Source organism: Oreochromis niloticus, linkage group LG18, assembly GCF_001858045.2.
Source record: "Oreochromis niloticus isolate F11D_XX linkage group LG18, O_niloticus_UMD_NMBU, whole genome shotgun sequence".
Classification (NCBI taxonomy): Eukaryota; Metazoa; Chordata; class Actinopteri; order Cichliformes; family Cichlidae; genus Oreochromis; species Oreochromis niloticus.
In genome coordinates, this window is record NC_031982.2 from 22122749 (window position 1) to 22140476 (window position 17728).

Below are 17728 nucleotides of genomic sequence, written 5' to 3' on the forward strand. Positions count from 1 at the left end.
TCCTCGCCATTGTCCAGGTCATTGTACTGTTCATTGCTCCATGATGCGGTTAACTCATAGACAAAGTCTGGGAACATTGGAAGGCTGTTTTTGACCATTGTGGGCTCTGGTAGGGGGAAAAATCATGAAAACCATGATGCTTTCTGAGCTGCCAGAGGAGAGGTCCAACTGCAGCTTCTCCACTGCATGGGGAAACAGGGATAAAAGAGACGTGTCATCATGGCCATTTGAAGAGGCAGCAGCTGCACACTTGGTCAATCACTGATTTTCCTGCTCATCCGCCAACATACCATAGATGTCTTTGCCAGTATCCAGCACGTTATCATCTTCCTGGGTCTTCCTTTGGTTAACACATCAATATATTCCATGTAGTCAGCCCAACTAATTGCAGGTACATCGACTGGATACTCCTCCGCTTTGGACTCAGACAAAGTTAGGGCCCTAGACACAGAGAGGAGATGGTCATTCAATGCAACAGCCGTCCATCCACTTTCTCCACAAATATCACAAGTCTTGCATGGTCAAGCACTGGAGCTGGCAACAAAACGCAGAGGCTTTGGGCTTAGTCAATGCTCTCCTGGCATGGACAATTCCCAGACAGTCAGGGTACGGATTGTGCTGGTCGCTGTCATGCAAAGAAAATCTGGACTCTGAGGACAGGGGCGAACAGAAGATTTCTGCTTGGCTGCCTTCGGTTTGGTATCCATTCCAAAACGCAAAGCAAAATGCTGGACAGGAAGACTTGAAATCTGTGGGCAGCCTATGCACCAACTGCACGGTGGAGGCTAAGACTGACAAGGGCAGTTAAGCTAACTTTAAGTCGGCAGACAATAGAGCTAACTAGCTGTAGCTAGCTAGCTCAACTCAGCAGAGGCGTTCTTAGCAAGGTGAAGAGTGTTAGAACTGAGTGAGTATTCTGACGTCCTCTCACAGTCGGGCAATAACAGATGGAACAATTAAACCTGGTGAAGATAATGATGAGGGGACTTGATGGGCATTCAGTCTCTTGGCTGTGAAAAGGTACGTGAGATTCTTGTGATCAGTCCAGATGATGAATGTTTATTAGCCAAGTCAGGCATTACATGGAAATGAAGTAGAAAACTGATTACACTGTCAGAAATGAACAGCAGAAAATGTATCCCATCGGAGAGCTTTGCAAATTAATGCAAAAACAGAGTGATATCACCGGTTTCCTGTTAAGCATTAACGCCTTTCTCACATGCCTGGAGATGATACCAGGGGCGATTTTAGCCCATTTTTGAGGGTGCTGAAGCACCCTCAAAAATGGATTAATAAATAATGTGGGGTACAGGGACCATACAAATGCACTCTTTGTCAAAATGCAAGCTATTAAATTCAAAGACTTGGTGGAGTTTAAAACAGCGCAAATAATGTATAAAGTAAGAAATAAATTGCTTCCAAAAGAAATCTGTAAATTGTTCATAGAAAGAGAAGGTGGGTATAACTTAAGAGGGAAATGGAATTTAAAAATACAAAGTGCTAGAACAACTTTAAGAACTATGTCTCTCTCAATTGCAGGAGTTAAATTATGGAACAGTCTAACAGAAGAAATAAAAGAAAGTAAAAACGTAAGCCAGTTTAAAGTAAAATATAAAAAACAAATTTTAAATAAGTATAAGAATGAAGAAAACGGGGTTAACCCAGGACGGTAATGTTGCTGGTAATGGTATTGTGGTTCTTGGTTGTTGTTTTTTTTTGGTTTGTTTGTTTTTCCATAACTTATGAATATGCAAATATACACATTCTGTATTTTTCATATAAAAGAAACTATACTGTGGTGGGGCTTGCTAATTTCTTTTTTTTGATTTATGTATGTTTTGTTTTGTTTTGCTGTACTTTTGTTTCATATGTTGTTTGTTTAATTTAAGACTAAAAGAAAATTAAAAGAATGAGAGGTAAAACTTGAGGGGGTAGGGACAAATAAGTAATTACTTCTGCCTACTCCTTTTCAAACAAATAATGAAATGATATTTGGAAATGATTGTGAAGGCACATGTTTGAAATAAAAATGAACTGAACTGAACTGAACTGAACCCCCAAAATGAATCAAAGCACCCCCAAAGATTTCTTACTCACTGACTGTAACGCAGTCAGTTCTTCTTTTACTGTTATGCTGTTTTGTGGATCACAAGGTTTAAAACTACTTATAAACACATACAGACACACACACACAAAGTAACTCCACCAGAGTGCCATTTTCGGGTTACTTTTGCCAGTCCAAGCCCGGATAAAGGAGCAGGGTTGGAATTGTGACATTAAAAAAAACAATAATTGCTAAAAGAAATTTAATTTGTAGTTCTAAATGAATTCTAAATGCAATTTTTACTCACTTTATGTCTCTTCCACGATGTTGTTTTTCTCTCCAACAACGTAGGTTACAATTACATTAGCATGACCAATTATGCAAATTAGGCGATGACGAAATTTAGCGACTTCTAGCGACTTTTAGGACAACCAATAGCGATTTTCCTTACTGAGGAGTTGGCAACACTGAGCGGAGCGGAGGTGTGAGTGCCTGGCTTAAAACAGGACATGTTAGCTGCATTTAACCTTCAGTTACTCTTTATATAGTTAGGTAGGAGTCAGACCATGTTTCTTTTTAGCTGAAAAACATTACACCCAGGTAACCTGCAGTGTTGAAAACGTGTTTTCCGACGATGTTTGCTACCCTACAATCCGTCCTACTCTGTAGTAAAATCAGTGACATTTGACCGTCCTGTTGCTCGCATTGAAATGTATACAGCCTATTTAAAATATAAAACTTAAAATTATCTGTAGCCTGCTGTTGTTACCAGTGTCCTGTTTGAAAAAGAACGAGAGAAGCTGCTTATTTTGTCATATGTGCCGATATTAAACCCAAGGTACTTAACTGACTGGATTCTCATTAACCTTATAACTTCTGTTGTGTGTGTGTGTGTGTGTGTGTTTGTGTGTTTGTGTACAGAGAGAATGTGAGGAGAAAGTACAAGGTCAGGAAGAACCAGGTAAGAAAACAGACAGGGAACAGAAACTGTTAAACTGCTTGAGAGAGTTGACCACCAAACAGTGATAGATTTGCCAACCTCAAGGTGAGGTGACATAGGTTAAAATAAAAGAAAAAATCTGCAACGCCATATTAGTAGTATCTGCAGTAAAGATCTTTTCATACATTGTACCATAGGCACAGTTGCCTCCATTTTTATAATTTTTTTTAATTAATATTTTGTACATTTGTACATTTAAAGGACTCTTCTATTTTTGGAGTGTATTTTTATGTATCTGTATTATATTATACATACACTTTAAAAGTGAATCTCTGTCCAAAAAATGCACTCAGTTTACTTTTTACTCAGTGTGAGCATCATTCATTATTCTCCCCCAGTAATTAAGGTTAGGATATGTATTTTTTTTTTTATTCCAATCCATTCTTCTTTTGCAGTAGTAGTCTTTTGCGGCATTTAAATAACCTTTATCAGATTTGATGGTTTTGTTACAAACTTTTCAAAAAAGTGTTTTGCTTTTCTTTCACAAATGTGGGGATTAGAATTTTTTTTTTTTAGAATTGAATATTGATTTATTGATTAGCATTCAAATATCTCAGTGAAAACAGAATAAAGATTACCACAAAGCAAGAAACCACGAGACAAGGCTAATCAAAAGGTATTGGCTGAAGCATATGCTCATTAAATTGTGTTAAAATGTACAAAACAGTGATGTCATGTTTTGTGACGAGGACCCAGGCACAGAGAGACTTGATGAATTTAAGAATCTTATGATTTAATAAAGAAATTTGCAGACTTGCACAGAGATGGTAAAATTATGATGACTGATAACGGAGACGAAGACAACAGACAACGAGGACAGGGAGGAACAGGGGCTTAAATGCACCAAGGAGACAGAGAGAACTCGGGACAACTGGAGACATTTAGGGATGCAGGGACCGACAAAGACGAGGTCTCTGTGACAAGTAAAGTTTATCTTGCCTGGCTGGGCAGCTCTCCTGGTGCTCAGCACCCCCAAAGCTCTGATCCTAGAATCGCCCCTGGATGATACTGTAATAAGAACAGTTTCAACACAATTTTTGGTGACTTCAACTTTGAACATTGGTCAGTTTAACCCAATTTTTGGATATTTATCCTAACCCAGTGTGCTGGGTCAAACCAAAACCCAACCCTGTTAAGTTGAAACAATCCAGAATTGTTTTGACCCAGCGTTTTTTAGCTTGCAAAGAGCAATGTTTACAATTCTGTGAAATGTCAGAATTTTTTATGTTTAAGGTATCCCCATAATTTTATGTTGCACAATTGCTTTGTGGTTTGTGGCACAGATTTGTTTTATGTCCTTTGTTGCATACTGATTTGCATTTTAGTATAGTTTGGGATTTAGACTGCTACACTCAGATACTAACAGGCATAAACAAAGAGAACCCTTCTTCTTTGAGGATTGTGTGAGGGGGGATGGTCTGCCTGAAATGGTGATGGCACCAGAAGGTACAAATCTGTGAGGCTGACTCTCCTACACCAAAAGAGGGCCATAAATTCTGGTGTTAGGAAATGGTCTTCCAATCCTTCACTCTTCTTTAACTCTACAGCCCTAAACGAAAGGCAAGAGGTGGTTGCCATGGTAATGCAAGTGTTACCTGTAAAAGGGCCATCTCTATATACAGAGATGTCCAGAGAGGTCCAGAAAAAGAAACGTGAGCCAATATTCTGTTTCTGTGGCCTACAATAAAAGTGTTTGCTGACTGGGTGTGGTGCTCTTTGTTTGTTTGTTTGTTTGTTTGGGTCTCCTGAGTGAGCTGAGACACGGCTACCGTTTTTAACTTGAACCTTGAACTGATTAATACATTTAAGAAAATACACTTTGAGCATATTTGTCTTCTCTCTGATGAAAAAACCCAACAGGAAATGAGGCAGCTTGACCTGCAACAAGTAACCCATAGCAATGGTTTGCATCACCCACAGAGAGTTACAGTTCATTCATGTAAACCAGCCAGTAATACATACACATCAAGTGGGTGCAACATGGTGAATTTGAAGAGAGCAAGAATACTTTATGGTTGAAAAATTCACCAAGTAAAGTTATCTTTGCTAAAATGCTTCCCATCATCCAAACTGTGTGGTGTTTTCTGAGGTCTGTCTCATAAACCCCACATCAGTCTCTCCAGCTAATCAGCAGCCTTCCAACAAATCATCCACTGCAGAGGGACAGCTCAACATTTAACCTGTAATACACATATTTTTCCTTGTATTACATAATTAATCATTACATTATTTACCTGCATTATATCAATATCTATATTTACATAATGTCCCAGCTTCATTTATAGCTACATGCTATAATTATGTTACTAATTCTTTCACTGTACATCTTTCTGGCTTTTATGATTCAAAGTTAGCATTTTATTAGCTCCCTCTGTCTAGCTCTTGCAGAATAATTCCACCAGCTGCCACCAGAAAAGAATGATAAATAGGCATCCTTAGATCTAAATGCAAGAGATGTGTGTTTTGCCTTTCTGAACACTAGAGGTCACTCAGGTACTCTGTAAAGTTCATGAATTCAGAAGCCTATGAGAGTGATTGTTAATGTTCTCTAAGAAACACATTGCTTTTTATGTGCTCTTTATGCTCTGGCTGGGGAGTGAGAACATATGTGATCAATTTCAGCTGCTCATATAATTGAACATGAGTCAAAAGTTGGTAACTATCAGCATTGGTTTTGATTATTTTTAAAAATATAAAATCTTATATCACCATACAAAAAATGTTATGTTTCTGAGTTTAAAAACCATGAGCTTTTTTACATAATTCGAACAACATTCAAAATTGTTTCATATCCACATAATGTGCCATATTACAAAATTATTAAAACATCAAAAATAAACAAAATACAAACAGTTAAAAAAAACCAGTCAATTTACTATTGAAGTTATGCTAGTATGGCTAAACAAGCAGTTAGGATGTTTTTCTGTTTTGACCATCCTGAATAGGAAAATAGTCGTTATTAGTCACGACACAGAGAGCTCTATTGATGATGATCAGCCAGGTGGAAGATCTTCATAGTGTCCTGTGTGATCTGCTTGTAAGTCACATTCTCAAACCTCACAAACTGAAAACACAAATCCACTCAAATGAATGCCACTCTAAGCAGCTCCATTCCCTTTTATTAAGAATCACACATAAGTTATGTATACGTGATTTATTTAAATGTCCTTTTTAAATGTGATTATACCTTTTGTTCTGAGAAGGTTGGTGACTTCGTTTCTGTATGGCTCATTTTGATCATTGTAGTCTGATTTGCCAATCCAATCTGTAATTGTTTTTAGATCATCATCTGTTATAACACCTTTGATTTGAAGCAGAGAAAACCATGTCTTTACCATCTCTGTGCTGTGTTTCTGAAAGCTGTTTTCAAAAATTTCAAGCCTGGTGTTACTCATTGAGTTGTTCTGAAAATTTTTGAAGTCCTTATTATGATCCAACCAGAATCTTGGCATTGAACCAAGGATTGTCAGCTTGAAGGTGCTCTTTATAACATTATTACTTATGGCTGCTGCCAAGAGGTCTCTGAAGGCTGGTGATTTTGTACTGGGAAATTCACGATGGACTTCTGTAGGTACATAAACAGTTGGAAGTTCCCGGCCATGAGAACTGTCCACTTTAGAAATCAGACTTCGATTCAGAGGAGACGAGTTTGTTGCCACTTCAAGCATGGCCTCTGCTAATCTGCTATTCTGGTTCTGTTTATGGGCCTTCAATATACTACTGACTGGTGGCTGGTGATCTGCATTGATGAACTTTCCAAGTCCTGGATTTTGAATTGCATATTTATGCCAGTTTTTGTATAACTCTACTTTTCCAACCTCTCTCTGAAGTACCTCTTTGCATTCATTTATGATCTTTCTTGGTTCACTTTCCTCTTCCCCTCCCCTCATTGCTTTAGTTAATTCTTTCCGGTTGATGAAAGGCTCCAATTGGCCTGGGTAACCGAGGAGAGCATCAGCCTCCACAGATTGGAGGCGATTTGCTTCCACAGTGATCTCTTCTTCACTGGCTTGTGGTTTCATTCCCCGTGCCAAAGCATGAAACAAGCAGCTCTTTCCCTTACTTTCTATGCTCATTGTCTGGTTATTCATGTGCACATCATAATGACCATCAGGATACTGGACACTCTTTGGTCTGTAGACTAATGTCACAGTTTTTTTAGCAGGTCTAGTGTCTGGGCTCAGCTCTTGCATTTTGGTAAGTCTTCCATTGCTGTCCTCTGTTAGGATGACAACTTTAATGCCAGTGGCTTCTGACAGAACTCTGATATCAAGGATGGTGCCTGCAGTCGTGGAGTTCTTGAACTTTTCAGCATATGATTGTGAGTTTTGACCTGCATGTCCTACAAGTTTGTGATTAGAGTTTAGCTTTATTGGCATGCATGCAATGTGTCTGGTGTTCTGTCCAGCTTTGAGGTTTTCCTCTGTTTTGCGACTCTTTAAGCCCTTTCTTATGTAACGACCAATTGCACCATTTGCCTGGCCTTTAACAATAGAAACTATGTGACTGGAGACCATGTAGACACTTTGGATACCTCCCAGAAGTGCTGTTGTTTTTCTGTGGCTATGTAATTTAGCTTTACCAGTCACTGTGGAGAGGAATGGATTCAGCATGTTCTTCCAGCTGAGGTCTTCATAGAATGGCTGTATTGCTGTACTGACCTCTTTGAAAATGGCCAACAGTTTATTCTTCCTGCTCTCGTCCTTCAGGAGATCGTGACGTTGCTTTTTATCATCAAGTTGTGAGAGAATAATGAGATCTCCTAATGTAGATAAAGTGAAATTAAAAATAATAAAAGAGCCTTTATCTTCAGTGTCATTTAGTGTTTGAGTCAGTATTTTCCCTTCAGTCTTTCCTGGTACATAGCTGATTTTTTCTTTTAACATTTCTTTACTTGTCTGTTTTACTACATTCTTCAAATTAGTCTTTAAGACTACACTGAAGCCATCTTTAGCCTGTCTTGAAAGGAAAATTGACATTGATTTAAGCTGTTTACCAAATTTAAATAGGGTTTTAAAACATTTGAATCCATTTGATATCAGCTTTCCAATTCCTGACGCAATAAGAGAGACACCAATGGAAATGGCATTTTCTATAGCCCATGAATTCCAGCTGAATTCTCCTGTCACCAAGGCCTCAATGCCAGTGATGCAGTCTGATATTCCCTCTGTAATGAGTCCCAATCCAACTTGAGCAAATGTGCCAAATGTAAATACAGTGAGCAGTGCTCCTCCAACAATCTGTAAAACTCCAAGAAAGAACACCAGCAGACCTTCCCATGAGAAACGATTCTTCTCTACCACAGAAAATACACATTTCAGACCTCGATGGTGGGCGTTCATGGCTTCAACTTGGAGATCTTTTTCCTCGTCTGACACCAGTTTAAAAATCTGGATTGTTTTGAACATTGCATCCCTCGCTTTCTCTTTTATTTCATCCAAATTTTGGATAGCCTCAGTAATGTTTTTGTCAAAGTAACTATACATTATGCACTTGGTTGTTAACTGTTTTTACAGGCCGTTTGGGTTACTGTTTGTTGAGTCTGCAGAGGACATTTTTACAAATTGAAGACAGCCTGTTAGTTCCTCAATGGGAGTGGTATTATAAATACCTTGAAGATTTTCACAGTATTCTGAAAACAGGTTCATCTCAGCAACATCATTCATCATGTGATTTATCTTTTCTGCTACAAGTTTCTCCAGAGAGGACACTGTGCTGAAAGATGGCTGTAGTTGTTCATTGGAGATGATTATCTGAGCAGATCCAGGTTTACCTTTGCATGCAGTTTGACCAAAAGCCTGGAGTTCCACTCTTGTGTTCTCACAGAGTAAGGAGAGGATAACAAATAATCCTCCATTATTGTTCACCTCTGTGGAAACCTTTATGTCTGTGCCACATCCAGCAAGGTTTGTGGCAACAATGACATCACCGGGAAACAGCTCCTTGTGTATTTTGCTCAAACTGTCTCTGTCACTGCGGCAGTAGAGAATGATTTCACCTGGGATGCTGCTGGGAGTCCTAGCCTGCTGTATATCTGTGTGGTTTTTTATGTAATCAGTTTTGATCAGCTTTGTTACATAAGTTACTATGTTGTATGATTTACTCAGTTTTTGTTCATCAATATTTTTCATCTGGCGTATTTCATAAAAAAGAGTGTCCGTGCCTTTTGTTTCTTCATCTTTATACCACTGCACCATCTGCCTCACTGTGGACCACCAACCATCAGGTTCAGATACAGGGCTTGAGTCAAGAGGAAACTCTCAAAAACTCCACATTATGATTGGCTGATGGATCCCAAAAGGGACTGCATGTGATTGGAGATGCATTGTAGGGAAACTCCTTCAGATATCTCCAGAGACAGAGCACAGAGCTCTGTGATGAACACCTGAGTGTGCTGCAGAGTGCTGATGGATGTCTTTAAACAGAAGTTTTTCCTGGACTGAAAGGATCTCACTGAGCTGATTAGCTGTGAGCTGACTCAGACTGAGATTTGAAAGTGGGAGACTGCATTTCACCGAGATGATTTCAAGAAACTCATCACTGTCACTGCCTGATTCATAGTTGGCTTCAAATTCATCCAGATGCCCTATTAAGCCATCTCACTGTGACTCACATTCATCTGAGATGTGGGCACTCAGGTTTTTTTTTCAAGCTGCTCTTTAGCTTGTTGGTGAAATTCTTATAGTCTTTGATTCAGTTTTTCTTTCTGTCTCTCCTCTTTCTTCCGCTTCTCTTCTCTCCTCTTCTCTTCTCATTTCCTCTTGATTCCTGATTGGCTTATTAAAGCAACATTCACACTCATTCAACTCATCGTTAACAACTGGTTTGTTGTATTCCCTTCCACTGAACACATGTATGTATCGTCCATGAATAGTACTTTGGTATAATTTATGAAAATGATATTCACGGAGACAGGACTTTATTCACAGCATCTCAGTTTGTCACCCATGTGGCTTTCTTTTGAAAGTTTGTTCCCCGTTTTGATCTGAACAGTGACGTGGTACTTTCTGAAAGATAAAATAAATAAATAAACAAATTAGAAATACTTTTTGATATAACAACCAACTCAAGCACTTTAGGAGACTTCATTCATTAGAAAAAAGAAAAAAAAATCAGAAAACAAACCTAATTTAATTTTGAAGGTTCTCCTCTTTATATTACTGTCCCGCTTACTTTGGTGCAACAGCACCACAGCCAGTATTTTTAGATCTCTTCCTAGAAGGTCTGTTTAGCCAACATGCCTTCTTGCTCTACAATTTCATCATGAACCTCAATCCTGCACAGAGGGTAAACATCATCTGTGTGAACTGCCTGGCTGTCATGTCAAGGATAATCCTGATGATGAAATCTAGATCCCCAGCTAGAATTCAGAGACCAAACAGGAATCTTCAAAGGTCAGTGCATTCAAGCCTGAAGTTCGCACATAGATCAGAAATTAAAGTCTTATAATATGCAGTTAGGCTAATCATTTTAAGGCTCTCCACAAAATGATAACCATGTAAAAGTCTTTTGGGATGAAAATCTCAAACTGCTTGCCAGTTCACTGCTGAACTTTCTTGACAGGCATTGATTTGTCAGTTAAAAGGCTTTGGAGTTAAAAGTCCTCTAAGGAGTGACCAAGCCTAACATCAACAGAAAACCCTAAAAGGTAGTTTCAAATGTACTAATGAACAGATAGATTCAAAGGAACATATTATGTGAACAGAGAAGAAGTAGTCCAACCATCAATGGGAGCCATTAGTAATATCCCATTGGTGCTGATATGCTAAAGCCATTCCAAGAAAAAGGCCTCTACACTTCCTACTGGTTTCTGAGCGCTGTAACCATCAATAATTTAGTTTTCTCAATTTCAAGGCATTTTTTATTGACATGGCACAAACTGATTAAACATTTGCCAAAGTGACTCACCTGTTTCCAAAAGTTTCAATTCCAAGAAGCACCAACTTCAATGTACTGGAATGTGAAAATTGCCTTGGCCTTGTTATATTCCATTTCTTCAAACTAGAGCATCCCACTGGAATTTCTTGAGGATCTGTTGAAATGACAAAGGTGGTAAGGTCAGTGGTATTTAAAGTCTTTATTAACTCAGTTTGCTCCGTTGTGTAGTGGCTAACACATTAGCCTCACAGGTGAAAGATTCCTTGTTCAAGGCCGGGAAGACACAAGAATCTGGAAGGGTTTCCAATGTATGATTTGGCGCGTGCAATTTTGAATTTGTCAAAATGTGTGCCAAATCAAACATGTTTTTTCTATGTCAGATATAGAAAAACAGCAACATGGAAGAAGGAACACAAGAAGCTGGAGAAGTACCAAGGGCTCAGAGAAGAGCTCGAGAAGATATGGAGGGTAAAGGCAGCAGTGGTCCCAGTGGTAATCGAAGCATTCGGTGCAGTGACCCCCAAGCTAGGCGAGTGTGTCCAGCAGATCCCAGGAGCGACATCTGACATCAGGACCCTCAAGCTCCCAGGCCTCATGTAGAAGACCCAAGCTTGAAGGATAAAGACCGGCCGCAGTGAAGTGGGAAGACATGCAACAATTCCACAGATCAGACTCCACCTGGGCCTACTGCTCTCGAGCCATACGGCATATGGTCGCCTGCTCACCCACTGGTGACCAGGGGAATTTTTTATATACCAAGGTATGTGAAGGTGTGAATGCAGTAACCAGTTGATGTACACCACAGCAGTAGTGATCCTTGACATACTTAGCTATAAGTTAAACAGTTACAAGAAGCAGTACCGAACTAGCGAACCCTAACCTTAACCCAGATAGCCCGCGAGTTTAAACAATACTCACTACATACCAAGTGGTCTAAACAGTCCCAAAAATATGGCATTATCTCAATTATGTTTTCCAGGTTCCTGAAGACCTAAACTTAAGTAATCAATATAAAATGTCTAGTATAGCACAAAACTTTGTGTTAGTAAGTAAAACAGTTAGAACTTGTTATGTTTCCTTCATCTGGAGATTTAGATGGACGCCATTTAACACAGAATGGCTGTACTCCTTGTATGTTGAATAAAGTAAGACAGGGTTGTCCGTGTTATTTTCTTTATTCAAAAATGCTCCCCGGGAAAGTCTGTGGAGAGTCCGTCCGTTATGTGAACCTTGGATGTAGGAGGAACAATGCGGTTTTTGTCCCGGACCAGCTCTTTATCTTCTTGACGATATTTGAGGGAGCATGGGAGTTTATCCATGTTTTTTCTTGACTGGGAGATAGCATTTGACCGTGTTAATCGAAGTTTTCTCTGGGAAGTTCTTTAGGAGTATGGAGTGTCTGGCCTGTTACAAGCCAGGAGATGGCTGTAGAGAGGGAGGCCTGAGCTTCTCTGCTTAGGTGAAACAAGTAGAACAATTCATTCTTGTTACATTACATTATGTGGAACGACCTGCCTTTAGAGATAAGACAGGCTTCTTCTCTGCCTGTTCTTAAATCACACCTGAAAACCCATATCTTCACCCTGGAGATGTTGGTTTTTTAGTTCTAGTTTTATTTTAGTTGTTTTAATTTAATTTATGCTGTTTTATCTTATTTTTAAATATAGGGCTGTTTTAATTTTTATGTATTATGTTTTTTTATTTTTTACTGTTTTGTTTTATTCTATTGTTCTTAACTTATTTAAGGTACAGCACTTTGGTCCTGTGCTTTGTATTTTAAAGTGCTTTATAAATAAAGATGGATTGGATTGGATTACCTTCCTCTGGAAGTTTAACTGGCAAAAACTGTCTGTGCAACAATGTCCATATGAAGTGAAACTAAACTTAGCCCAGAGATTATATCTCCATACCAGGAATGTTTTACCTGTTTTACTAGATCTCAGAATGTAGATTGTTTTGTTAGGATGCTACTGTTTGCACAGACTGATTCCACTTGTCACATGTTGTATTAGATAATACAGTAGAACATATTGTTATCCGGGTTATTTTCATTGGTCAAATTCTTGAAGACCTAACCTTGACTGCACAAAATAATAGGAATGGCTCGTTTTCACTGAGATGAAACATGACCTTTTCCTGTTGCTTTTATGATACAATAGTAGTGACAAAACCACTCAGTGTTAAAAATCTGGTACCATTAAATAAATGAAAAGGATTTAAGATGAACAACAAAGTTTTTTATTTTGGTTGGTTATCTTTTGAATTTTAAAGTATGTTTACCTCATAATAGTGTACACTTGCAATTCTTACTCTTTTATTGTATCTTGATTTATCTTGATGTTTTTTCATTGAATGTAAAGTTAATGTAGAAGCCCTCAATTAAAGGACAGATAGTCTAAGATTATTAAGTTGTGTGGACTAAAACTCAAACTGAAATTCAGCGAGTGGCTTCATGCATTGTTAGAACAAAATTCACAGATTTGCATACATTTTCCTTCGTTTTCTTCATCTCACAGAAATCAAAGAGCTGTTAATATTCATAAAATTCACTTTTCAAGTAGAGTCCATTCTTCTTTACTGATTAAAATTGACCAATCAATATAAAAATATACTTTCGTTTATAATTCAAGCCATGCAATAATTTGCATCAGATAGCAAAAAATATTACATATGATCTATGTCCATTGTTACACAGCTACTGATCTGCACATATTTGTTAAACAGAAAAATCCATAAAATCACCTTGGAGAAATATCAGAATCAGAAAGACTTTATTTATCCCCAAGGGGCAATTAAGTTAACTGTAGTCCTGAAGAAAGTGGACAGAAGATGCATCCTTGTTTATAATAATAATCTTATTATTATGAAGAATAATCTTCTTTCACCATTTTTAGGTTCTAAGTTCAATGAAAACTGAAACGTTTTTAAGCTGCCATGACTGTGTGATACTCATGATTAGGTAAAGGTAGCTTTCTAAATTACTTTTAATTAATCAGAAGTTAAACATGTGAATTTAATGATTCTTCACAGACTAAAAATAGTATACGAACATTTACAGTTTATACACTGACATAAAAAGAAACTAGTTCTTTTATATTTTTTGTGAAAAAAATAAAACATCTAAGCTCCTCAAAGTCCTCTGAATGCTCCTTTGTTTTTGTGATATTGTGTAAATATAATACCAACAGCTGTTCCCCATCATTTGTTCAGCGAAATAAACACGCACAACAAGGCAAATATTGTACTGGGGGCCCCTTTATCTTTAAGTTTAGTGAGAATTAAAAGAGTTGATTAATTAAATTTGTATTAAAAAATAGAGTCAAACTTTTTTAGTCTAGTCTAATTAAGGTAATAAAATATTTTTTTTTATTATTAAAATAAAAAATGTCAAAGCTGTTGCATTACCTTCATGTGGAGGTTTCGATGGAGAAAGCAGTCTACACTACAGCGTCCATATGAAGTGAAACTAAATTGTAACTCAGAGATTAAATCTGTTACCTCCCAGGAATGTTTGAACTGAGATTCAAACACAAGGCTGTGGCTTTTTGTTTTGTCTACATGTTTCATTTTGCATTGAAATGTTTGGACCACACATTTTAAAGACATTTTCCATGAATTCAATTGCCTATATGCATATACTTCTTTCAGATCTAACCTTAAAAGACTGGTCTTGTTTAAGGAGACTGAAGTAGAGAAAGTTGGAAGAGGCAGAGTCTGAACTAACTGGTTCCAACACTGTCAGCTCTGTGAGGACTCCTCAGCTCTACAGCATCTTTAAATATAACCAGTTATTCTGTTCTTGCCCGAAAGGTGGGTTTTTTATCTCAAATTCATACATCACCAGGTAATTTAATTTTAGTGGCAAAATGAGATTAAAAAAACATTAGGATTATTATGCTCCTACCTCAAAGCACACTGTGCGCTGTCGATCTCACGTGCTGCACAATAATGTTTAATATTTAGTATTTACTGTCATATTCCCATATATCATTGTGATCTTGTTTATTACTCTCGTTTTCTTCTGCTTGCTTTCTTTTTTCTTTCTCAACAGGTGATCCAGGTGATCGATATATGTATTTTTTGTCTGCTTATTCTGTTGGTTTTGGTTTTTTGCCCTTTTTCCCCGTCCCTCCTCTCAGGTTTTTTTTTTTTTTTTTCTTTCCCTCTTTCTTTCTCCCCTTTCTTTCCACCAGTCAAGTCTGTCCCGTATTCAGCAAGTGAAAATAAAATAAACAATAAAAGGTGAATCAAATGGACCATTACGGCAAGGCTGGGATGGTCAATTTGGTAAAGTAAATCCGTTGGGCATCTTTCTTCGCCTTTAGACAATAATTCTGATGGCAAAAGAACCAAACGGGACAGGTTAAAAAAAAAAAAAAAAAAAAAGATATCACATAGTCAAGGTTACTGACTTCAGAAGAAATTCACAAGGAAAAAGAAGCTAGAATATTGAAAACTTGGCCCAACATGATCTGGCAGAGAGAGACAAACGAATTACTCACAGGGTATGGACCATAGAGCCCGGGTGCAGTACTTTTTCTTCATGTCAGGAATCACAACAACAGATGTCACTGTCAAGGTCTTGCGTCGTGTGACCCAGTGTTTTTGTGTTTCATTGTATTTTGATATTCATTGTTTATCTTTTAGCTCTGGTCTTTAGCTCCTAGGTTGCCTAGTTGTAGTTCTTTGTTCATTTAGACTCCTTTGTGTCATCTTCCCCTGTGTTAAAGTTCCCTTTGTTGTTGAGTGTGTCTTATCTATCATGTTTTATGTCTGCTTGGTTCATGCAATCAAGTTCGGGTCACGTCTGCGTCCCGTCATGTTTCCTGTTTATTTTGAAAGTCTTGTTTCCATGTTCTATGTGCTTGGTTTACACTTCCCCTGTGGTGTCATTATGATTTGTTTGTGTCAGCTGTTTCCTAATGTGTGGCCACTTCCCCTGATTACCTCATGTGTGTATTTAAGTCTTTTGTCTCTTACTGCTCGTCTGCTGCACAGTCATAGTTAAAGTCACAGTTTAATTCGTAGTCTAGTCTAGGTTATTGTTTTTGTTTGATTTATTCATATATCAGCCAAATAAAGGTTTGCTGTATTTTGAAAAAAAAAAAAAAAAAAAAAGATTATTATGTTATGGTATCATATAACATGAGAGATAATTAGGCTTTTTTCTTTATAATCCTGTCCTGTCTGGCAACTTTTGCAATCAGAACTATGATCTGAATGCAGTGTTGTGCCAAACATATTCTGCTTTTCAAAGATCAGCTCTATAAATTCTCTATAGGCTCATCTTTTGCATGTGTTTCTTTTCCCTCTTTATTTATTCATTTCTATTCATGTTATTTCAGCTATTACATTACATCTAAAATATATATTATAGTAAGACAATGTCTAAGATGACAGGCAAGGGATAAAAAGTCAAGAGAAGGGGGATGAAAGAAGACAATAGGAGAAAATACCATAACAGGATAGAGCACATATAGAAATGTGCCACTAACTGCTGCACCTGTAAGAAAAAACACATGGGGAAAAAACACACTGCATTTTTTCGAATATGTGTCATATTATTGGTGAAACACCTGCTAATAAAACAACAAATTCAAGTAACTGTGTGCATTTGAGATATTGGACAAAATGATATTTTCTTCTGTATGACTGAAATGTTCACGTAGCCTAGCCAAAACAATGTATTACTGAGGAGAGCGTTCTGATTAGAGATTATACATTTTAATGGCCAGTAAACATGGATAATGTTTAAGATAAGCATTTGGTGCAGCTACTGAAGTCACAGGCACAAGGAATGAAAACCAGAGGTTTGAGGCAGCAATCACCTGCCCTATTTTTGTTGAGCACAGCACTCAGACTAGTTCTGCAAGTGATTTGTTTTTGCTTTTTTTTCATATCTACAATTCTGCGCCATCTAATGGAGAAGGTAAGGATTGCACTGAGGACAAACTATTCACTGTGTTTCTCATAATTGTAAAACTTTGATTCTAATTTACAATAATAAACTTGTCATTTACTAATTTCTACAATCATTTGATAATGAAACTTCATCCTACTCCTTTTCAAGCATAAGCATTGTGTAGACATAGAGATTTTCATGAAAAATTGATGTTTTTATTCTCTCTCTCTCTCTCTCTCTCTCTCTCTCTCTCTCTCTCTCTCTCTCCATCTATCAGTAAGCTCCACATGTGCATCTTTCTGACAATCAGAAACATGCCTCATGAGGGCTTGGCATCCTTCAGAAGGACCTGTGCTCAGTAATCCAGCTGAGAATCATAAGATGTATTTTGTCTCAGAAAGTGAGATATAGCACTATGATTTATAAAAGGAGTACAAAAATGTAAGTCATAATTTTTATGACAATCATTAAGTTATACACAGGGCAGTGACCATGAGGGGAGCTGGATGCTGCATACACTGCAATTTTGGACCTAATGACTTACGGTTCAAACATGCAACCTGGAACTCCTCCCTGAATGTCAATTAAGTCATTTCAGAATAGAGGTTGCCCTACCTTTTACCAATGAGTAAACTTATGACCAATATAGTGATTAAAAGAGAGGAATGCCCTAACTGTTAGGATGCCTGGGTCATTGACCCAGGGCTTTTGGGTTTATTATATTATTTATCATTTCTAGTCTTTGGTTTCTTTCTTAGAGTTCTGTTTTATGGTTTATGTCTCTGTGTTCTATAGTTGCTCTGTCTCCCCTGTCGGCTGTATCCCCTTGTTAAGTTCGCGTCTCTGTGTTATGTTTCTTGTTTTACTTTGAAAGTCTGTGTTTCATGTTAGTGTATCTGGTTTT

The 17728-nt window shown here is 37.7% G+C and overlaps 1 protein-coding gene and 1 long non-coding RNA gene across 4 annotated transcripts; one reads left to right on the top strand and one right to left on the bottom strand.

Annotated features, from left to right (window-relative positions):
- Positions 1–4824: 4824 nt before the first annotated feature.
- LOC109195718 (uncharacterized) lies at positions 4825–12476 on the bottom strand. 3 transcript variants are annotated; one of them, XM_025900590.1, is made up of 3 exons: positions 10953–11049; positions 6232–10051; positions 5690–6108 (listed from the first exon to the last, which is right to left on the bottom strand). In XM_025900590.1, exons 2-3 carry the CDS (start codon positions 8528–8530, stop codon positions 6095–6097), a joined length of 2313 nt encoding a protein of 770 aa, XP_025756375.1. In that variant the 5' UTR covers positions 8531–10051; positions 10953–11049; the 3' UTR covers positions 5690–6094. The 3 variants fall into 3 exon arrangements, with proteins under 3 accessions (XP_025756373.1, XP_025756374.1, XP_025756375.1); XM_025900588.1 differs by having other exon boundaries at positions 4825–10051; positions 10953–12476; XM_025900589.1 differs by lacking the exon at positions 10953–11049 and adding an exon at positions 10170–10942 and having other exon boundaries at positions 4825–10051.
- LOC112842944 (uncharacterized) lies at positions 11548–17590 on the top strand. The gene is made up of 4 exons (XR_003215019.1): positions 11548–11682; positions 14571–14732; positions 14974–14982; positions 17102–17590. It is a non-coding gene; the product is annotated as an uncharacterized LOC112842944 (long non-coding RNA).
- Positions 17591–17728: the final 138 nt, after the last annotated feature.